This window comes from Fusarium fujikuroi, chromosome FFUJ_chr10 (assembly GCF_900079805.1).
Source record: "Fusarium fujikuroi IMI 58289 draft genome, chromosome FFUJ_chr10".
In the NCBI taxonomy this organism is placed as follows: domain Eukaryota; kingdom Fungi; phylum Ascomycota; class Sordariomycetes; order Hypocreales; family Nectriaceae; genus Fusarium; species Fusarium fujikuroi.
Window position 1 is genome coordinate 1,328,423 of NC_036631.1, and position 22,752 is coordinate 1,351,174.

At 46.6% G+C, this 22,752-nt stretch overlaps 7 protein-coding genes, besides 2 other annotated features; 3 read left to right on the top strand and 4 right to left on the bottom strand.

Annotated features, from left to right (window-relative positions):
* Positions 1-309: 309 nt before the first annotated feature.
* Positions 310-1,230, bottom strand: FFUJ_10708 (uncharacterized protein; the record flags this gene model as incomplete). The annotated part of the gene is made up of 1 exon (XM_023569522.1): positions 310-1,230. The coding sequence occupies one exon, from the start codon at positions 1,228-1,230 to the stop codon at positions 310-312; it is 921 nt and encodes a 306-aa protein (XP_023436726.1).
* Positions 1,231-1,830: 600 nt separating this feature from the next.
* FFUJ_10709 (related to methyltransferase) lies at positions 1,831-3,020 on the bottom strand (the record flags this gene model as incomplete). XM_023569523.1 has 3 exons in its annotated part: positions 1,831-1,864; positions 1,914-2,070; positions 2,123-3,020. 3 exons carry the CDS (start codon positions 3,018-3,020, stop codon positions 1,831-1,833), a joined length of 1,089 nt encoding a protein of 362 aa, XP_023436727.1.
* A 4,177-nt stretch (positions 3,021-7,197) lies between these two features.
* Positions 7,198-8,584, bottom strand: FFUJ_10710 (related to mixed-linked glucanase precursor MLG1; the record flags this gene model as incomplete). XM_023569524.1 has 5 exons in its annotated part: positions 7,198-7,362; positions 7,410-7,653; positions 7,705-7,899; positions 7,958-8,247; positions 8,294-8,584. The coding sequence occupies 5 exons, from the start codon at positions 8,582-8,584 to the stop codon at positions 7,198-7,200; spliced, it is 1,185 nt and encodes a 394-aa protein (XP_023436728.1).
* An 826-nt stretch (positions 8,585-9,410) lies between these two features.
* Positions 9,411-9,484, bottom strand: a tRNA (tRNA-Val).
* A 1,533-nt stretch (positions 9,485-11,017) lies between these two features.
* Positions 11,018-12,829, top strand: FFUJ_10711 (probable mfs-multidrug-resistance transporter; the record flags this gene model as incomplete). Its single annotated transcript, XM_023569525.1, has 1 exon — positions 11,018-12,829. The coding sequence occupies one exon, from the start codon at positions 11,018-11,020 to the stop codon at positions 12,827-12,829; it is 1,812 nt and encodes a 603-aa protein (XP_023436729.1).
* Positions 12,830-13,305: 476 nt separating this feature from the next.
* Positions 13,306-13,379, top strand: a tRNA (tRNA-Val).
* A 213-nt stretch (positions 13,380-13,592) lies between these two features.
* Positions 13,593-15,294, bottom strand: FFUJ_10712 (related to DHA14-like major facilitator efflux transporter (MFS transporter); the record flags this gene model as incomplete). XM_023569526.1 has 3 exons in its annotated part: positions 13,593-14,590; positions 14,640-14,804; positions 14,853-15,294. The coding sequence occupies 3 exons, from the start codon at positions 15,292-15,294 to the stop codon at positions 13,593-13,595; spliced, it is 1,605 nt and encodes a 534-aa protein (XP_023436730.1).
* Positions 15,295-17,558: 2,264 nt separating this feature from the next.
* Positions 17,559-19,866, top strand: FFUJ_10713 (related to STB5-transcription factor; the record flags this gene model as incomplete). XM_023569527.1 has 4 exons in its annotated part: positions 17,559-18,023; positions 18,077-18,581; positions 18,694-19,181; positions 19,234-19,866. 4 exons carry the CDS (start codon positions 17,559-17,561, stop codon positions 19,864-19,866), a joined length of 2,091 nt encoding a protein of 696 aa, XP_023436731.1.
* A 1,245-nt stretch (positions 19,867-21,111) lies between these two features.
* FFUJ_10714 (uncharacterized protein) lies at positions 21,112-22,266 on the top strand (the record flags this gene model as incomplete). XM_023569528.1 has 3 exons in its annotated part: positions 21,112-21,338; positions 21,388-22,060; positions 22,111-22,266. The coding sequence occupies 3 exons, from the start codon at positions 21,112-21,114 to the stop codon at positions 22,264-22,266; spliced, it is 1,056 nt and encodes a 351-aa protein (XP_023436732.1).
* Between the last annotated feature and the right edge of the window lie 486 nt (positions 22,267-22,752).

Sequence of the window (22,752 nt, forward strand, 5' to 3'; positions counted from 1 at the left end):
AGACTATAAGTTGGTTGGAACATTCCCATAGGTCAGATATCGACGTTTTCGCCTGCTGAGGTCAGTTGCCTGAAGTTTATTCCCTCAGCCTTCAGTTCATCCTATAGCATCCACTAGTTTACAATACTGCCTAGGGATTGATGACTATTGGAAAGCCTATCGGTGGTAAGGCTGTGGATTTGTGTGCGGTGGCACAATGTAGCCTCACAAAAATGGCACGAAACATACTTCTTTCAAGTGTATATAAAGGTTATGAAATGTATTTAGACTTGACATGAGACCAATCTCCATGAGCTCGCTATTGGCTCATTATTTGAAAGTGCTCTCGACCCAGGAGCGTTCCCTCTCAAGAAACGCTTTGAAGGTTGTCAAAGGGATTCCCCAGCCCTCAACTTCTCCTATGTCGACCTTATCTCCCAGGCCTCTTGACATCAACTGTACAGCAACAAAGATATCCTCATTCTTCTTCACCTCGATCTCGTCATCTGTCAGATAAACAGCTTTTAGGGGTTTTCCACTTGCTTCGCCCAGCTGTTGCATGATCTCATCTGGCGAGAGTTTCTCACTTGCAATCTCGATGGTCTGCTTATTGAAGCGGTCTGGCCCACGGAAAGCCGCCACGGCAAACTTTGCAAGGTCATCGACATCCATTACTGGTAGCTGTTCCTGTGGGGTGTAGGCAGTTGACCATGTGTTGCTCGCTACGAGACCAGAGCACATGATATTGACTTTAGGCGCCAGGAAATTACACATAAAAAATCCCCCTCGGAGAATCGTCCACTTCTCAAATCCAGCGCCCTTGACGAGATTTTCTACTTCTTTCTTCCATCCATGGGCGCGTCCAACAGGGTGTTCTTGGTCATGGTATTTGTCTTTTTCCATGTCTTTGATGGCCATACCGCTGGAGTAGATCATATGTTTCACGCCAGCTGCCTTCGCTATGTCGATGATGCGTTTCGCTGCTGGTACCTCCGAGGTGAATGTTGTGATATTCGGTACCAGATTCATGAATACGCGTGTGCATCCGCTGATGACCTCTTTGAGAACTGCTTCGTTGTCCCAGTCGCCAGGGGTGACTTCAGCACCTTGGTCTTGTAGTCTCTTAGCCGCTAGAGAGTCCATGTTACGAGCCGTAGCGCGTACGGTCCAACCAAGCTCAAGGAGTCGTCTTGCAACAGCGGTCCCTTGGGAGCCGGTAGCACCGGTGACGAAAACGACGTTATGTGACATTGTGTAAGTCGTGAAAATGACCTCTTGGGTTGGTGTTACTATGAGGTTATCTTAGTCGTTCGTGAATGAACTGCTTTGAATCTCAATAGGCTTGGCTATGCGGGTTTATAAAATACGTATAGTTCGTGACTGTCATATGTCAAAGTGCGGAGTTGCGGACTTTCGATATCCTACTCCAACAACAGTCCTCGTCCCCCTCCACATTCTATTCGTGCGAGGACCATGGTATCCATTATAGTCTGGACCTTGAAGGATTTAGATTTATCCGCTTTATAAAATCATTTAATTAAGAACCAATAGTATGAAGGGGCGGCCTAGGTGTTCTTCCGTGTCTGATTAATGTGAGGAGCAACTCCGCGAAGGTCTTGCTTTGATTTGTCACCACAACAGCAGGTCCCGTGATAATCACTAAGCCAGACAAAGTGAGATATGATATTGTTTCCAAAGCTGCTTCTATTCATAAAATTCACATAGCCTAAGTTCTATCTATATGTGTCTGGCTTTCTTCAGTGCGCGACGACTCTGGGGTTGTTCGTTACTTTTCTTCTCATTCATCGACTTTTTCGCAAACAGGCTTCATGATGTCATCAAGTATTCACACTACTCTTGAGGCTTTTGTCCACATATGACGTAACTATATTCGTGTTAGTTATCTTTCCCTGTGGTCAAGGTTCATAACTCACATGGGCCAGTATGCGTGGATGGAGGGGTTCTTGAGATCTTTTCTAACATCAGTCAGGAAAACATCTAACTGAGGTTTCGACCAGCCCAGTACTCTAGTGAACAGAGCACTACTGATCCCGTCAAGGCCACTAGAAATATTCTCGAGTGTCCATGAACCTAAATCGGTCAGTCTATATTCTATAAATGGCACCAGGAGGTATTCGTTTACCTAGCTCTTTATACTTTTGCTCCCTAGGCCAACGGTTTTGTGGCCATTTAAAAACGCGCTGTGTGACGTTCTGGAAGCCGGCAGCTTCCATCTGTGTCTTATAGGTCATCGTTTCTCCAAAGGGTCGACCCATCTTTTCTGTAGCTTCAAGCAAGAGTTTTGACCACTGATATAGAGCCGTTTCAGGAGCCATTGTACCATCATCGGAGGTTGGAGGAAGGATATCCACGACCTCCATCCAGCCACCGGGGTTTAGATTTGTGAAACTTTGTCCGAAGAACCGTGGCCAGTTGGCGAGCGAGACCGTCATAAACCTGGTATAGATATAATCGAATGGCTCTGAGAATGTCCAGTCCTCTTCCACGTCATCAATCTGAAACTCGACGTTAGGCGGCACGAATGCAGGCTGGATTGGGCTCAAGTCAATGCCTATGACAGTCGCTTCAGGATGATCATCAGCAAAGTCAATTGCCCAGCACCCTGTACCCGTGCCGATGTCCAAGACCCGTTTCACCGGTGTCTCACCCTCTTGAAAGATGGGCGCAAGGTATAACTGGTTGTCAAAAGTGAGGAGACAAAGTGCATGCTGAAGATCCAGGCGGTCTTGTTCCGAGTTATCGTTTGGGCCAACATAGATGCCATCTTTGTAAGCATGGTATGATCTGCCATTTTCAATTCTGAATTTGTAAATGCTAGAGGCGATCGAAGCTGTGGAGCTCCCAGCATCATTTTCGCCGAGGGCTGAATCATTGTCCGCGATATTCCCCTCATCCGCTTCGAGTTCAGTGGGCTCCAGTGGTGCTGTCTGTTCGTGGGGTGACGATTCCTTTGGTGACGATTCCTTTGGCGATGATTCCTTTGGGGAAGGGGATTTTGACGTTGGAGGTGACCCTGCCATGCTTGCAAACTTGATATGATAACTTGAGCAAAGTTCAGCGGGGGTTTGTACATGGAAACGTTGCTTTCCAAGCGGAGGTGAGATACTTTTACAGCTGGCATATGCGAAAAGGGAGGGCTAGCGTCAGGTCTAGCGTCAGGTCATGAGGGGAAGCCCGGTTAGGAAGCCGTATGCACAACCCTGCAGTAGTGTGCAATCACGAACTTTGAACCCAGCGAATCATCGACAGGGTATGTGTAGTTCCCCGAGACATCTAATGCATCAGGTAGACTCCATTGACTTGTTTTGGCTACTAAAACAGCGACTTATTTCATCATTGAAGTCATTGACCATCAGCACCGGCGTCCTATAAGCATTTCTTTGTAACCCTTGCTGTTTGTTTGCTTGGTCTTGGTTTGAGCTGGTTGAGCTCTTCTTGCCAAGCTTCATGTGCTGTGTCTGTCTTAAAGCCATTGGTTCGGCCCAAAACTATTGACTTTTAGTCTTTTGAGGCACGTTATCGGTCGCGGGCCATTGGATACATCTTCAGCCACAAACCTTCGTACTGCAGCAGCCAGGGGCAGAATTTACGCTTCTGTATTTTGGGCTCGGCCCGATATGGTACAATGGACATGGGAATGTGGATGTAAAGAGTGAGATAAGAGTCATCAAATAGGATGCCAGACACAAGACATCTGCTTTCTACTTTCCCACTGCTATAGGCTTATCGAGCCTTGCGCCACTAAGACTATTTTAAATCATCATGGGCGTTTTGGCCTTCATCGTCATCAACGACGTGAGCGCTGGGCCTTGTCGACGCCACCATGGCTAAGACATGAGTCACTGAAGTCAGCAAGACTTTCACTTAGTTTCTCACTAGCCTCTTCTCGACAGCGAATGCTGCCGCCGATTGTACCACTGAGACACTCACTGTTTCGCCTGAGACTTCAGCTGCTGTTTCTCGGCGCACCACCAACGCCGACTGTGACGGAGCAACTCCCTTCCATGACGTAGGAACATGCGTTGCTACTAATCGCAGCGCTCTCTGATGCATCAACACTCAGTTGTCAGACTCCGAACAGAGGACTAAGACCGTACTAGACACATATGTTACGTCCATTGCCAATCCATTCCTGTATCACCACTCACTCTTTACTCAGGAGTCAATTCAAAAAGGCGTATGGTGATATGCGAAACGTTGTTGCATTCAATATGTGGCGATCTCGGTGTGGTGACATTGGGCTAAGGATTCCAGCTAGTGACTATATGTTGAATGTAGAAAAAAGAATGATCAGCACAAGACTTTGATAGTGTCTCAGATACTAAGTCAAGCATCCCCATGTCGACGGCTATATTCACAGAAGATTTAAAGCTCTGAGAAGACGAAAGACACTTCCTATCATAGGCATCTAATACGCTTCGCTCTAAACAGTATTGATTGATAGTTAAAGCTTATAATATCTTAATAAGATATATTAAGCCAGTAAGCTAAAAGATACTAATTAACTTTAGGCTTCTAAAGGCAATATATATATAGCTTCTATAAAGATAAGTCCCTTAATTAAAATTAAAATAGTATACTTTTATTAAAGAGTTAAAATTTCCCTGTAGCAATACATAAGGTATAGCCAATTAGGGGTCTTAAATAAGAAGATAATACGATAAGATACTTATCTTTTAATATAATATAATATAAGGCATTATATATTATACTAAAAAACATAATAACCTTAATAATAAGTCTTAAGGTTATATAGCTGCTATTATAAACCTTATAATCTAACTAAATAAGTGGCCTTAATTTATAAATATAAAAAAGATATTTTCTCTGGCTTTAGTAGGCTAAATGCCCTCTCTATTATTATTCCGTTAAGGCGATTACTATTAAGGCTCTAACCTTAAAAGATTAAGTTATAATAAGTAAAAAACTAAGAATTTTATTATAAGATATACTGCTATATAATTAAAATTAATAATAGCTAATCTAGCTATAACTATTTAATTAATATAGTTAATAATTATATAATTAGTCTTTTAATAGAAATCTATAAGCTTAACTTTAAATATATTTTAATATTATAATCTTTTTTTAGGTATTATAAAATTATAAAAAAATACCTATTATATATTAATAAGCTATTAATAATACAGTAAGTTAATTTAATAATCTTTAGCTGCTAAATATAGCTGCTTTAAAAAGAGGTTAATATAATTAAGATTAACTATATTGTATACTAAATAGAAGCCCTAAAGGACCTAATAGGCTACCTAGAGAAGGGCTAATGCCTATTAAAGCAGCAGCAGGCCTTTATTGCCAGTATTATATCGGATAGCAGTAATAATCTATATTGGTTATAGTTCTTAGAGTTAAAATATATAGTTATAGTAGTTAAATAGGGGATATAAATATTATATTATAGGAATTAAGGGCTATTATAAAGTAAGGGAGGAAAGAGGGGAAAAAAGGTAAATTAAAAAATAAAGGTTTTAGTGTTAAGGGAAAAACTGTAAATATTAATAAACTAAAGCTAGCCTGGCAGGTTAGTAATAAATTAGATTAGGTTATAAAATAATATAGTATAAGGAATATAAGTTAAGGAAAAATATAGATAAGTAATACTTAAGAGTATACTTTTATAATAATTTAATTAATAACCTTATTAATAGCTATTAAGGTATAAAAAGCTATTTTAAATTTAATCTCTTATTACTAAAAGTAAAAGAAATTTTTATATAAAAAAAACTATTAATAATAAACTATAAAAATACTTTCTATTTTAAATAATAAAATTACTTTCTAGCTATTAGCTAATAGCCTTTAACTATAATATACTTATAAAAATAACTAGCCCTTTATAGACCTATAGCCTTTAAACTGTAGATTACTTTAAATGCTTATTAAAGACCTATTTAATAGGGTTAATAAGTATTTTATTTCTTTAAGATAGAAGATAATAGGAAAGATAACTTTATTAAGGTTAAATTAATAAGTTTTAGCTATTATTACTTTAGCTTTTAATTTAATTAAGATTTTGAAAAACTTAAATTCCTTAATAATTAAATAAAAAAGCTAAATAAGCTTACTTAAAGGGTTAAAATAAAATAAAGAATCTTAATAATAAGATCTTTTTAATAAGCTTAAAAAATAATAAGTATTAGCTATAAAGCTTATTTATTAAGTATATAATAGTATAGAGAAATAAGTAAGTCTAGCTTTTGAAATAAGCAGATAGACTTTAATATAAAAGCTTAATCTTTTGGATATGGCTATTAATAAAGTTATATATGGCATAAATAAATACAGTTAAAACTACATTAAGTTCCCTTAAAGAGGGGCTCTAAACAGTATGACTGGTGAGAAAGAACAGATGGCAATCTAATAAGAAATGTTTACCCTATTTCCTTGTGTTTTGATGTATCTAGCTTATTAATATATTGCTCTCTTAAGAGGCATTGATTATGGTCCATCTAGAAGTGTAGTATTCCGTGACGTTAAATATATGACTTGTATCACGGAGTCATTATGAGCCATTCACGGACTTCGCCGCTAGTTATCTATAAATGCCTATACAGTGCCGTAGAGTATCACAGTTACACGGACAGCAAGCAGTACCGTGAACATGGTGTTAAGAAGATTCTTCCGGTAGACAATTATGAATATAAAAGCCCTCCACAAATATCTCCATCAGCTTACACCAAAACCTGAGAACTAAATATAAGTACAAGTACGACCATTTCAACTCGAAATAAACTCGGCAGTATCCAAGGAAGCACTATGGCAGACTCCAGACCCATCAGCTGGGTCAGAACAACTGACGTACATGAAAAAGTGATATTCTGGAAGTGCATGCAGTATCAAGGAGAAGCAAAGTATTGTGGGAACTACAACAGCATAAAGCTCAAACAGTGCCCAAAATGCCAGTCTAGACGCGATGCTGGGGATGAAGCGGTCAACAAAATGGGGGCAATTATAGGAGTCCTTGAGTATGTTGAAAATAAGACTGGCGTAGAGCATTGGCGTTATGACTCGGAAAAAATCTAACATCCTGGTTCTTCGATCTTCGGACAAATAAACAGGTTTTAACAGACCACAAGGAAAGCTTAGCTTCCATTTATGACAATGCAGTTCGCTGAGCTCATCTTGTCAGGCATGTAAGCTGGAAGATGACACGCTTGCTTCCAATCGTAACTGAAATAACTATTGGTAATACTTGATAGAGTTGAAGAGCCAGTATGACTCTTTGAAGGCCTCGGGATGGTTGGTGACATAGTCATCACAGGTCTTCGATCCAGTAGAAGCCTTGCAATCTTCGTTCCAAGTACCTTGATCAATGTTGTCTCCACAGAATGCTGTATTGATAATCTACTTCGCATTAGCACCCGATTGTTTGTGTCTCCTATTAGACTTACAATAGTCTGTCCCTTGAAGTATTTTCCAACGTTACAACCAGAACCGCTGAGAAACTGGGAAGCAGGAGTACCCCATTTGCTGGGATCGGGGTTTCCAGACTTGATGTCGGCGGGGATTTTCTGGCGGCTGAACCAGTAGATCTTCAGAGCGTCAGACTCAAGCCAGACAGCATAGACGCCTCCTTTGCCCTTGTTGAAGGCTGATCCATATGAACCAGAGGCGTGAGTGCTACCGCAACCGTCGCTGAGCATATAAGTTAGCTTATTGTCCTGTATTACACCATGATACACTGACTAGTTGGTGCCATCCTCGCATTGCTCAGACTCAGTTCCGCCGTTATTGCAGTTAGGGCGCTCGTCAAGACCGCCGATCTTAGTGAACTTGCAAGCACCGCATGTATGCAACGAGACAACGTTTTGGCTTTGGTCGTTGATGCCTTCAATGATGTCAATCTCCCCGACTGGGTCCTCGTCAAAGTTGTACGACCAGCTGCGACAAATGTTAGCTTATCACGACCGGTCAAAACATCCAATGATACGGAACTCACAAGGATGGCCAAACACCACAAGCCGTACCAGGCATGTGCTCAATGTCGGCAATCAGAAGGCCATTGCCATAAGTTGCCTTGGACTCCAGACGGACACTATCTCTGCCATGTCTGGTCTTGCTCGAACCAAGAAGTTTAGCCTTGTTCACAGAGTCGACGCCGACGTAAACTTGGCCATTGGTTGTCTTGGCAAGACCAGCAGATTGAGCTTTGCTTTTGCTCAAGTAGTTGACTGATCCGTGGGTAGGATCACCTCCGTAGGAAGGATCAATGCTATCGTAGTAGGCAGCCTATCTTGTCAGAGTTGTCCGACTGATTTTGAGGTCAATAACGTACATCTCTGAAGTAGAATTGATCAAAGAAATTGCTGGAGTCGTAAGTCGTCTTGAGAGAGAACTTGCGCGTAGCCCGGGCACAGGAGGCATGGGCTGAGGCCACCACCACCAATAGCGTGAACAAAGATGAATGCATGTCGAGTCTTGTGAAGAGAAAGAAGTGAAGTGCAGTTGGTGATGAATCAAGATCGTCGCTGGGATAGTTCAGCTTTACATACCAAATACCGTAGCTGAAAGGATCACCGGACGGCCCGATCCTCAGCTCACCGTGGTTCGCAACTACCTCCGCCATTCGCTGCTTCGCATCGGAAAGTATGCTCGAGACAAGCGTATTCCCAAGCGCCATCCTTCGCTATGCACGTGCCTTGACTGTCACTAACAGCCCAGCGAGCAAGGGTTGTTAGTGCTTAGAATAACGGGGCTGAGTGGTCCTTTGGAAAATGAGCAAATTTGATTCGGGGCAGTGCCAGTCATACGACGTGAGGCCATTATGTTCCTTCATTAATGCTAGGACGTGAGGCATTGTTCGAGGCAATAGACCTCATGATTCTGTGGTGAAAGCACGGAACGTGTTGCACGATGTGATACAAGATGCTTAACCGGTATAGCCAGCCAGTCGCGATGAACTTGTGTGCGACGTATGTGCATGCATTGCAGAAGAACGGTTCAATTCCAGCCTGATCTGGTTCCTGGCTCGGCCCTACTAGATCCGGGTTTATTTGCGGTTGCGTAGGGCTAGCTTGGACGGGAGGCCTGGGCTAGAGTGTTGAACGGAATGGTCTAGACGAACCCAAGGTTAACGTTGCATATTCCTACGCATCATGATGGCTCAGCATAGGTTCCTAGGATGCCTAGTAGTAGTACCTACAGTGAGTGAATGGGATCGATTCTGCATGATCTGATGACTCTGACCGCCTTCGGCATACGACTCAAGAGGCCTACAACTGAGCGCGTGAGTGAAAATTCTAAATAAACAGGATGGAATGACCATTGAACAGAACTCTATAACAGATCTGATAAGAATACGGACAAGAACCGTTAGAAAGCATGACTTGGGTGCTTGGCAAAAAAGATGGTGCCCGTCTTGGCGAGATCAAAGTGCCGAAGGACAAAAAACGTGGTTCCGCCCGGGATCGAACCGGGGACCTTCTCGGTGTTAACGAGATGCCATAACCAACTAGACCACGGAACCTAGCTGTTTTGCTGAAAGGTCGAGCCGAAATAAGGTCTCAGGAACCTGAATTAAAACGACGCGCTCTGAGGAGCCAGCAGCTCAAATGCGCGTAGAGCGGCCATGAACACTGGCTTACCACTTCATTGTTCAAATGGAGGAGCGGAGTTGGCTGGGGGTGTTTCATGTCACTAAACGGGCTTTGTATCTGGGTGACGCGTCGTTGTCAACTCCAGTCTGCAGCGGGATTCCGACTCGCGTGATACCGTGAGACAACTGCATGGATCAGTCCTACCCTGCAGCTGTTCAAATCATTGAAGAGTCGGCGATTTTGAGAAGCAGGAACAGTATTTGCAGGTATTAGTAGTTGGCATTGTCTATCTAAGCATTTGCTTGCTTTTATTATGGCTTCATGACTAGTTAAATCTCCAATGTTGGGATTGCTTCGACATGGCTTTCTTAGGCAACAAACATCGACGCTGGACATAAATAGCCCACGACGGCACGGCATGACCCCAGAGAAGTTTATTCACCCTGACATCTGCTGGGCCTAAGCATATCCTAACTCCGGGACATTGGTAAGATTGGATACTACGTAAAAGATCTCCATTTCAAACCCTCGAATCTAGATACGAGAGATCTACCCTGGTGCTTAACAAGCGGATCATGCGATAAGCAACAGGAGTTCACGAGTCAGCAAGCTCCGTCTCCAGGGAGAAGAGCTGGGTTAGGCGAATTCTGTGCCTCGGGACCGAGAGATTGCTAAGCTGAAACCGGATTTCGGGAAAAGTCATGACGCAACTCCGTGGCAAAGAAATTTTTAGCACAATCCTCGGCCAATGAAACTATTTTCGCAAAGTTTTCGTATAAATCTCCATGGAGTTTCCGCGGAAGATGTCTTGACGGACTCAACCAGCTCTCCGAAACAGTCAAATTACGTAGAAAATGTGCATCATCGAACCCAAAACATAATCTCTTGCATCTGGACAGTAAAGGTTACGTCGCAGATATTATAAACCCACGCAGTTTCCGACTGTAACCAGTCCAAAGTAAAAAATACCCGTATCAAGGGCCGGGGTTTATATGATTACGGCCGAAAACCCGTTCCGGGTCCGACAACCTAAGAGGTGATGGGCCGAGGCATAACCATAACGAGATAAAGGAGTAACCCAGAAGGTTCTAGCCTCTCGCTTGGTGATATCATCCCTTGCCGGATTTAACGCAAGGACCCAGTCGCCACGAGAAGCCCAAGCCTGTACGGGGACTTACGGCCGGTCGGCGGATCCGACGAATCCATGCCATGGAATTGAAGAGATTTGAACTCCTTAGTCGTTAGTCGTGTTCGTTACGTCGTTGCTTAATAAAAAACTGTACCGTTTTGATGTGGAACCTTCCCTTGTCTCTGTTTATAAACTGCCTTGGCTCCCCGAGTCACCGGTGATCGACATAGATCTTGTCTCTCACACCACAGATCGCAATAACACTAACCGACGCGGAACACCAAACGTTAATTATTCCACAGCCTCGATCGGTAGTTAGATTACGACAATAACGATGAGCGACTCGGAAAACATCGAAGTCCCTGCGCGGACAAGAATACCCTACTGGCGATTAGTCGCTGACCAGGCTGGCATCACACCAGAGGTTCGAGATTACAAGTACGATGGCTCAGGTACTGAGGAAGACCCCTACCGTGTGAAATGGATCCCCAACGATCCCCGAAACCCTATGACCTTCAGCTTGGTCAAGAAGTGGTTCATCACCATGACCGTCGCTCTCACAACCCTTGCTGTCGCGCTCGTGTCGTCGGCTTACACAGGTGGTATCCGTGAGATCATCATGGAATTCCACATCAGCCAAGAGGTGGCTACCCTGGGTGTGTCGCTCTTCGTCTTGGGTTTTGCAATTGGTCCCCTTCTCTGGGCCCCTCTCAGTGAGATGTTCGGTCGTCAATACCTCTTCATCGGTACCTATGCCGCCCTCACTGCCTTCAACTCAGGCTGCGCGGGCGCACAGAACGCCCAGACCCTGATCGTCCTCCGTTTCTTCGCTGGCGCTTTCGGCTCATCGCCTCTCACCAACGCCGGTGGTACCATCGCCGACATGTTCCCTGCCTCTCAGCGTGGTCTCGCCATGGCCATCTTTGCTGCTGCTCCCTTCCTCGGACCCGTTCTTGGTCCCATCATTGGAGGCTTCCTCGGTATGAACGCTGGCTGGCGCTGGGTCATGGGCTTCCTCGGCGCCTTCTCTGGTGCTCTCTGGATCGTCGGTACCCTTTTGGTCCCCGAGACATACGCCCCCGTCCTTCTCCGACAACGTGCCTCCAAGCTCTCCAAGATCACAGGACATGTCTACGTCAGCCAGATTGACTTCGAGCGTGGTAAGATTACTCTCACCGAGTCTTTCAAGACTGCCCTGTCGAGACCTTGGATCTTGCTCTTCAAGGAGCCTATTGTCCTTCTCCTCTCTGTCTACATGGCTATTGTTTACGGTACCCTGTACATGCTCTTCGGCGCTTTCCCCATTGTGTATCAGCAGAACCGTGGCTGGAACTCTGGTGTCGGTGGCCTGGCCTTCCTTGGCATCATGGTCGGCATGCTCTTGGCTATCGCATACACCATCCCACAGAACAAGCGCTACATCAAGATCGAGCAGAAGAACGGTGGCTTCGCACCCCCCGAGGCTCGTCTTCCCGCCTGTCTTATCGGTTCCGTCTGTCTGCCTATTGGCCTCTTCTGGTTCGCCTGGACCAACGACCCTAGCATCCACTGGATGGCCAGTATCGCTGCCGGTGTCCCCTTCGGATTCGGCATGGTTCTTGTCTTCCTCAGTGTTATGAACTATCTCATTGACTCCTACACCATCTTCGCCGCCTCCGTCTTGGCTGCCAACTCGGTTCTCCGATCTCTCTTCGGTGCCGCATTCCCTCTCTTCACATCTTACATGTACAAAGACCTTGGCATCCACTGGGCTTCATCTGTCCCTGCTTTCCTCGCCCTGGCTTGCGTTCCCTTCCCTTTCCTCTTTTACAAGTACGGTGCTTCCATCCGTGAGAAGTGCAAGTTCGCCGCTCAATCCGCTGCTTTCATGCGCAAGCTTCAAAACGACGCTGCTCCCCCCTCTGAGGAGGAGGAGAAGAATGACGAAACTGTTCCCGAGGAGGAGAACTTTGACGACGATGCCTCAACAGAGGTTGAGGAGCCTGCCTACGCTCCCATCACTGCTAGCAGGACACACCACTCTGTACGATCGCACGCTTCTCGTGCATCGCGCGCGTCGCGGGCTTCAATGGCGTCGCGTCGCAGGTCGTATGAGGGCAACCCTTACGACATTGACAGAGTCAACACCAAGCAATCATTCACATAATCATCTCCTAAAAAGTTATTACTGGGGCTGGAAACCCGAAAATTAATTGGTGGCATCATAGCGTTTAATTTTATTATAGACTTTATTTCAATTTACTTAATACCCAATTCATCTATTAATGCCATTCATTGCAGTTGGTCTTGGAAACTTGTGATGTTATCGCCGTGACGTATTCGTGACTGAACGAGATTGTCGCTGGCCGCCCACATCTGAAGTCATCTGGGTCGCGTTCACCAATCCCGTTGTCGTGGTGGTCACGACTCCAAACCGTTGAACCCGGCCTTGATGCTTCGCCTTAATCGAAGCCGATCAATCGTCAAGAAGTTTCTAGACTTTGCACTTCAGTGGAAAGCAAGAGACCCTCTTACCTCCTCATACTTGCGTCCATGACCTTCGAACAGCGACCCAATTGTTGTAGGAACAATTGGAATACCAACATAACTCTCTGCTGAGCAAGATGAGTCATCAAAAGCCTCGGTTCCGTGGTCTAGTTGGTTATGGCATCTCGTTAACACCGAGAAGGTCCCCGGTTCGATCCCGGGCGGAACCACGTTCTTTTTGCCATCAATTCGTTTGATGGTCCGTATTTTTGCTCAACAGTACTTCTATTTGAGGTCGTTGAGTAAGATACGTCACTTGGAAGCATTAGATGTCTTCAGATGGTGGAAATATCCTTCTTTATCTTTAAGCTCGCCATGATTCTATATACGTCTAGGTGGTTTCGCTAATACATTTCCTCATCCTCGCTTGGCTCTACTTTCCATCAACACTTATCGCTCTGCTGAGCCTCACTTGCTGCTTCACTACTGACTTCCTCTGCCTTCACTGGCTTTGGTTTGATGAAAACAGCCGACACAAGCATCAGTCCGCACAAAGCTGTGTAGAATGCCCACATAACACGTAGACCACTGACATACCCATGCTTGTCAGTCTCACCCTGCGCCTTGTCACTAGACACAGCAGTCAAGTTGCCACCGTGAACAGTACGCTGGATGAAGACCGTTCCAACAACAATTGATACCGAGACAAAAAGACCACGCATAACAGTATACGCTGACATGGTCGCCGCCATATCTCTCTGGCGGACATGGGTTTGAAGAGCGATCATAGGGTTCTGGAAGAGTACACCACAGCCGAGACCTGCGATAACCTCTGCTATAACTAGCTTAGGCCATTCCTTGCGTTGACCGAGGCTTATGAAGAGACCGATTCCCAATGTCATCAGCGTGGCACCAACCAAGATAATAAGCTTGTAGTTGCCCGTCTTTCTCACAATCAGTCCTCCGACACCAGTTGAGATAGACATCGGGAGGATGAGAGGGAAGAGCGTGACTCCGGATATAATTGGCGAAAAGCCCAGAACGACTTGGAAGTACAGCGGCAGGAAGTAATCGCAGGCAATGAAAATGAACGAGTGAAGGTTGGCGACGGCGAAGGCGGCGATATTGGTGGTGCTCTGGAAGATTCTTATCGGGATGATGGGATTTTTGGCAAACTTCGCTTCCCAGACCATGAAGAGTGCCAAGATGACAACCCCAAAGACCAAGAGGCAGATAACAAAAGCAGACTTCCAGGGTGCAAGTCCACCTGAGCCAGCTTCAAGTCCGTAGAGGAAGCAAATTGTGCCGCCAATGATGAAAGCGAATCCAGGCCAGTCGAGGCTGCGAAGTCCGTCGACGAGAGGTTCCTTCTCGATGTCAACCTTGAGTAGGAAGAACAGCCCAATCAGTGCAATACCCTCAAAGGGTAAGTTGATGTAGACTGGCAATGTTAGCAGCTATCCTCGAGAGGGTATGTTGTGTCAACCTACAGCACCATCTCCATGTCACTGCCTGAGAGAAGACACCACCCAGTACGGGCCCAATGGCTCCAGCCACGCCAAACACTATTCCTGTTATGCCATAGTATTTGGCACGATCTTTCAGAGGAAACAGATCTCCAATCAGAATAGTTATTAGCACCATACAGCCGCCGCCTTAGTCCAGTTAGCTTGTTGAAGTCGTTATTCGATGAGGGTGCTTACCTCCAAGACCCTGGACAGTTCTTCCTCCGATTAACATGCCACTTGAGCTCGCCAAAGCACAAATGAGGCTCCCAGCCATGAAAAGACCAGTTGAAGTCATCATGCTAACCTTGCGACCGACGATGTCAGACACCTTTGCCCATACAGGCGTCACCGCTGTCGTGGACAGGGTGTACGAGGATCCAATCCAGGCATACTCGCGAGCTGATACATGTAGTTCTTTACCAATAGTGGGAAGTGCCGTTGCCAAGATAGTAGTATCCAATGCACAGAGGAACAGTGTCAAACAAAGAGAAAGAACAACAAGACGCCGCTGAAGTGTCTTCATCGGCGGAGGCTCGTACGATGCACCCGTCTCAACGGGCTGGAGGCGCGCGCCGACAGAGTCCTTCTCGTTTGGCTGTTCATCTTGAGATGGCTGTGACTGTTGAGGCTCCGTCATGATACGCGTGATGTTACAGCCGAGAAATCGATCGAACAGGAACTCGCGATTTTGTAAACAGGAGATTATTGAACGAACCACTTATTCGAGGATAAGGTTGGGTTGGTTCGGCTCGCTTTCGGTTCGGGATGTAGGTTCCGGGAGGGTTGCATGATCTTGGTGGTAGCGTGCCGATGAAAACGGCAATTAGGCATTGTGTAATTGGCTTGTGAGACAAGTAGAGGAGAAAAAGTGAGGTACCTTCATTTACTTATTGTAAAAAGAGGTTGCGGGTGAGGAACGCTCTGGGTTCAGATAGACCAATATCTCAATTATCTTGGGGTTTGCAACACCGCGATGGGATTACGACCGCGATGCCACGAAGGCTCGTGGCAACGAATGTTGACATAAAGTGGAATAATTTACTTTTCGAACAGGTCACTAAAACCTCACCCTGGAATCCTGAATTGAGATAAATTACTCAAACTTGATAATGCTACTCTAAGGTAGATTTCGGATGCAGTGGAAGCTTCCAACTTTATTTGAACTGCTGGGTTAAATACCCTTGTGAACTCAATCGGAGTGCTGAAGTTTTAGGGCGTGTAGTGCCCTGTCTCCAGCATATCTCCCTCCAGGTGGCGCCAACAGATACTGACACTCACCTAAGGCCATTCAATATGCACTGCGGAGAAGTCGCGTGTTGATATCTTTGTCGGGTATCAATGCCCCGAAAGAGGAAAACTGAATGATACTCTGGTCATCGACAATAGTAAAGAAACCAGATGACTTGGAAAGAAGCTCATGGGCAACTAACTGTGCAAGTCGTGAGTTTGCAACTTGAAGCAAGCAATTGATTCTGGCCAACAGCTGATGCCTATCAAGCGTCTTTTCCCAGCAAGAGATGACAGAAATTGGAGCATTAAAGAAGGGCGAAACAAGGAAATAATCTTGCAATTCAAAGGATAAGTCCAAAATAAGATAATCATGTTTGGTTGGATGGTGTTGTCGCTTTGTTCCCAGACGAGTACATGCGCAAATGTGAGAAAAGCAAACACGCACCAGCAGCGCAAAGGCAAACCAAGAAAAAGGACGATGGCAACACGTAAGCTTTCTGAAATAATTAAGATAAATTATATGGAGTGATCCATCCGGAAGGTAGACACTTTTCGCTAGGTATGCTGACGCCTTGATGGTAGGTAATCTTTTGATGCCTGCCTGCCCTTGAAGTCGCATAAAAAGTTCACTGTTCTACCACGAGAATACCAGCAGGATGCCCGCGAATTCTCCTTCGATGACCAGCATATTTCTCACGACCTCTCAGACGAGAACTTTCTTGCAGATTCAAATGATAGAACTACCCTATCTACGGTGAAATTGAAGACATGACCGCGAGCGTTGAAACCATGAACATAGCCAGCTGCGTAGTCGGCATTGGGAAGCGTGCTGAAGCTCAAGACTGGAGACTCAACAACCTGAGCAGCGCAAGCTTTCTGAGGCCCTCTGGAGGACGCAAACAAAAAGTGATTTGGGGCGACCAATACCATTGGATAACATTTGGACATGATCAGGACAAATAAAGCATCAAGTCTGATCATTATGCTTTGCATTTGGCTGCGAGTCTTGAGTCGCGTCTCATCTCAAATGGCCAACCTGCAGCTCTCAGCGACAGACCTACCCCTCGATTCGGTTCAGAGGCTGACCTTTTCCGAACCGAATCGAACCGAAGTTTAGCGACGACGCCTCCTCAACGACTCAAGAGCTCATCTCCAATGAAAACGAGCACAATTGAACATGACCAAGTTAAGCTGGGGCCTCGAACTTCGTGGGGGCCTTCTAGTCTCTATTAGGAGACCCCAGAGTCTACCCCGCGAGGAAATATTCCTCTGATCTGAAGCCGCGAAGCTCTTCCGCGATTCGGAGATCCCCAGGCATGCGGGGAACATGTTTTTAGTGCACTGTACCCCGGACGCTCACTGCGATAGGTCCCTGTGTCATGGCTATCTGCGGGGGATACAAATTGTTGACGACACCCTCGGTCACCGTCTCGGAGAGACGTAGAATCTCTTACTGAGCTCGCGGCCTCACTCTGTTGTTGTCAATTGAACCAAGCCTCGGGATACCGTACCTGAGACTCTGAGTCGCGGGCCTAAAAGTGACCACGTCGTCAAAGAGCCTTCTACGTTTATCTTGAATTATCGTCAATATCCCAAAGTTGTCCAAATCTTTTCCATCTCTCAGGATCGCGCTCCCAAGTTTTCTGCCTCTGTAGTACAGACCTAGCCAAAATGGAGTCGGTATCACAAGAACAACCTCCCTCACCAAGACCGCCGCGATCAAAGCGTGGTCGTTTATCGCTAGCATGCACACAATGCCGCAAGCGAAAAGTGCGATGCGACGCGACAACGCCCAAGTGCCGTAATTGTGTTCTTCGCGGCGACGAGTGTGAGACCTTTGACCCACGAAGACCCAATGGTCCAGCTGTGCGCAAATGGCCACACAAGAGCTCACAGAGCATATCTACAATATCCCCGATTCAGCGCCGGGCTTCAATTGCGACTACGAGCCAACAGAGCTCTCCCGCGTCTTCGATCGTGGGGTCGCAACATGCAGGGAACAAAGAGAGGAATCCATCGTGGATCGAGCGCGCATACCAGGAGAGCCATAGCACGCCTGATAGCGGTACGGATGTGCACTCGAACGATAGTCCTGATGTGGTCATGAACACTGATGAGTCGTCGCATCGCATCAAGGTAAGTACTCGGGCTTCGACTCACAGCTGCATACTAATTGAGCTTGCGTGCAGTACATGGGCTCCAGCAGCCTACAATGCCTCACCCGATTTATCGACCTTTTCCTCCAGCGACGCGGATTCGACCCAATTGGCAGACATTTCCGATGGGGGATGTGCTTCACAGAAGAATACGCCCTCCCATTAGTGCCAGTCCTCCCAGACCTCCCCAGCATGTCCGTCATGGAGCCCTGTTTGAAGAAATACTTCAGTCGCACGCACCCTCTCATCCCCGTCCTCGATCATACAGCCTTCATATCCGACGTTCTGCGATTTTCTGAGATGCAACAGACATCCCCGACTGGGCTCCAAGGCGCGGTGACCTCAGTCGATGCGCCAGCGCTTGTCGCAGTCTACGCAGTACTGAGCATCGGAATGGACGACCACGAAGGTCAAATATCGCCAACGGCAACTGGCTATCTCACTGGGGCTTATTCCCTAGTGAGTCACCTATTAAGCTTCCCATATATGAGCTCAGTACAAGCGCTTGTATTACTCGCAATCGCAATGCGCGCAAGAGGTAATTACTCACTCACATCCTCAGCCAATCCTCACCCGACATCCCACACGTTGAGATCTTTCTCTTCGAACTCATCAAATCCTCTGACTATTGACGCTGACAATCTCTACAGGGAAGGACGGCCAGTGCTGGCATCTCCTAGGCCAAGCCATACGGATTGGCTACTCAATAGGTTTCCATCGCAAGATCGTTATATCCAATCCGAACCAAGATTCCGGCAACCAAGTCGACCGACAATTGCATTCCCAGGTCTGGTGGGCATGCTATGCTTTGGAGAAGTCCATGCAATTGGAGACCGGTCGGCCGAGCGCGATTGAGATTACCGATTGCGACCAGCCGTTGCCCGACAAGACCAGTGGTCTTGATCCCTGCTTCATCAGGTGGGTGTCGCTCTCTTTGCTAGTCGGTAAGATTAGTGAGCACATCTTTCAGCGCAGAGCAGAGACCGCTTTGGAGTTCCTGTCGGGCATCTCAGAGCTAGACCAGGCGCTTGTCGATTGGCTTGACGAGGCGTCGGAAGATGTGAAGGCGAACCAGAGCGCTTCCAAAAGCTCAGAAGAGCGTTCATTTGCAGTTTTTCTGTCTCAGCAATTCCACCAAGTAAGTTTCCTCTGTCGAAACAACGCCGCAATTACTGACACATCTGAAACAGGCTCAAATTACCCTTCTACGAGCATCTCTCCTCTTCCCCGAGGCTTCTTTCAGCAAAGAAGTACAAAGGCATGAGGCCAAGATTAGTACAGCACGACTACTGCAGAGCCAAACAACCTGTGTGGAAGCTGCAAGGTCTATCATAACACAAGTCGCAGAGTTTGCAGATTCACAACCTGATTTCCTCCTCTTAACACCTACGCCCACTTTCCTTGCTGCGACAACCCTCGCGCTGCAGACATTCAAGAAGCCTCACAAGCGCATGGGGCGCAGTGATGGGGAGCTTGTACGCACCGCATCGGACTACGTGGCAGACTGCTATCGAAGGGTCGGACAACACAGCGAATTTGTGAAAGGCGTGCTCGAATTGACGCAACGGGTGAACCAGGTCTTGTTGGGCGACAATAGCTCTTCTGTTGATCAAACACAAAGACCTCCACAGCTAGACTTGCAGACCACGAATAACGACCAAAGGATGTTATCGCCGAATCAGTTTGGCGATGTAGGGACGGATTCGTTCGTGTTTGATCCGTTAGAGTGCTTCCAGGATCCCTTCCAGGCTATGCCTTTGGATCACTTCTGGGCTGTGATGGAGAGCGACTTTGCCACGATTGGAGATCAAGGGATGTGCTGAGATGATGTATGAATGGCCAAAAGACTCTCCGAGTTTTGTCGCAAACTTACTCAAGCATATTATGACTTCGGATTAGATACCCTGTACAGTAATGAATTGACGAAAGCATTTGCTTTCCATACCTTTCACAAAAGGTCCAGCATAGGTGGCTTGACAGAAGAATGGAACGTTTCAAAGCCAAGCAGTAGGTCGCCAGTGGGTGCATGCCTGATATAAAACTCCAAACGATCATCCTCGTCGGTTTCATTCCCATGCACACCGAGCCGAGCCGCTCGGACTCCATGATATGGGCTCATTGTGTAAGCTGATCATACGTGAGAGGTTCGGAAATTGCCTATCATCCTTGAGAAGGCTGCCAGTTGGGTTACAAGGGGAACAATCGCCCCTTCTTGTGACAACTTGTGATCCCTTCGCCAAGGTAACCTAAAACCCTGATATCGTACTAAGATCGACTAGGTTGATAGAAATGTCTCTCTCATTTGCCTAGGAGCACTGAGCTATCTCATTGGGATATCTCCGTCGCCAGTGACAAGCTGAGGCTCTTCCTACCCTTGCGAAACGCCAATACGAATATGAGTTTAACAGCGCTGTAACCACACGAACATGAGCTATAACACAAATATCTCTAATAATGTAGTTATAAAAAATTAGACAGTAGACTCATGGGCTTCATGTCAGTCAATTGCTCTTGTACTAGATAAGGCCAACTGGATAGAATGGGATGCAAAGCATCCAGGTATGCACAGTCAATTACGACTTGCTTCAACGTCATGATCCGAAAACCAGACACTACAAGTAAATGCAGGTTCATTACCGTGGAGCCATGTCGCGTAATTTGAGCCGCTAGAGCCTCCTATGGGATTCTTGATCTGCCACCCGTTCACGGGTCTCGGCGCGGGAAGCAGTGTTCTAGCCCAATTGCGAGGCGAAATACGCCGTAAAGATGGTCAAATGATTAGTAGAGGACCGAGATGGAAGCCACTTTGCACACTTTGCAGACTTGTCCGCTCGGTTGAACTCGGTTGGTTCGGTTCGGACATTCTATTCACTCGTTGCTGATCCTACATTACCCCAGATTTTAGTCTGTGAACGAATGTTTTGAACGCTGTGGGGCCGAAGAGCCGCTTCTTCGAGCTGGTTATAAAGAGGAATGGGAATTTCGATCTACAACTTCAATCCAAGCCAACAGCTCACCACCGAAGCATCTGGTTCAGACTTTATCTCAAGGAAGTATCAGTTTACAAGATGGCCCCTTCAGCAACAACAACCACTACCACCACTACTGAGGAGCACCCAACCCTCACCCTCCGCCCCGAGGGACTTGAGCGTATCGTCATTGACGGTAATAACAGACGGTACGGCGACTGGAGAGATGATCTCGTCCGTGATGGATACGCCGTTGTCAAGGGCGCTATTCCTAGGGAGCGAGCTCTGAGCTACGCCAACCGTATGTACGGTCTTATTGAGAGCTTGTAAGTAAATGACGTCCCCATTAACGAAGTGCTTACTAACAATTCCCAGCGGGCTCGGATATAACCGAAACGACCCTTCAAGTGTTCACCCCGACAAGCTCCCCGTCATCAACGAGAAGGGTATGCTTCTGAACTACGGTGCCGCCCACGAAGACTTCGTCTGGGGAGTCCGATCCGAGCCTGGTGTTGTCGGAGCTTTTGAGAAGGCTCTTGGATCGGAGGATCTCATTGTTTCTTTCGATGCTATCAATTACGGCTTTGCCAACAGGGAGAACCTTCCTGAGAACAAGCCCTGGCCTCATCAAGATCAGGACCCCGATGTGCCTGGATTCCGCTGCCTCCAGGGACTCGTTAACCTTCTTCCCAACGGCCCCAATGACGGCGGTCTGATTGTCGCAAAGGGCGGCCACACCAAGAGCAAGCAGTTCCACGATGAGATCCGAGGTACTGAAGAGCGTATTCCTGCCTGGACTAAGGAGTGGTACGGATTCACGGACAAGGGAATGAAGTGGCTCGAGGAACACGGCTGCGAGTGGTACAAGGTTGAGGCTGAGCCAGGTGACCTGATCCTCTGGGATTCCCGAACCCCTCACTATAACATTCCGGTGAAGAGCCAACAGGACCGCTTCGCCATCTACACTTGCTTCATGCCTGTGTCTGAGGCGTCTCAAGAAGATCTCATCCGTAAGAAGGATGCATTTGAACGAAGGGTCGGCACAACAGTGAGTTTATTTTTGCCCATCTACGTTGTTTTGAGTACTAACAAGTCTAGCACTGGCCCAACGCTCGCCATCTCGGCTCTAATGAGGCCAAGCGTAACGGCAAGCCTGATCATGTAGTACGCGACAGACCCCTGCACGAGCCCGTTCTGAACGAGAGGGCTTTCAAGTTGACGGGTATTCCTTATATCAAGGCAGAGGCTAGCTAGAGAGAAAGGACAGTGAGAGTGCTGAAAGGAATTTGTAGTTACTGTAGCATAAAGACATCAGAACGCATATGTTTTGCCAGAGATACAGCGCATGCTCTGTCATGATCATCATTGTGATGAAGCTCCTAATGTAGAGTACCTAGGTATTTCGTTTTACATGGACTCATGACTATAAGAACGCCTCGGTTCATCTTCATCCCGCCAGTTACATGTGCGTGTATAGACGAGACTTGCATTGAGATGGGTTCATTGAGAGTGTTAATCCAGAGTAAATAACTTAATGGCAACTCTTGTGATGACGATTCTCACGTGCTGAGCTGCTTGGAAGAACTGACCACTAGTCCCGAGAATGCATGCCTGGGTTTCGGATCAAGCTTGAGGCTTCAAGTCTGTCTGTCTGTCTAAAACTAGAAATACCGAATTCAGTAGCCACGTTCACTCTTCATCTACGGCCACACGCGTCATGCCAGTTCAATAGATCTGAAC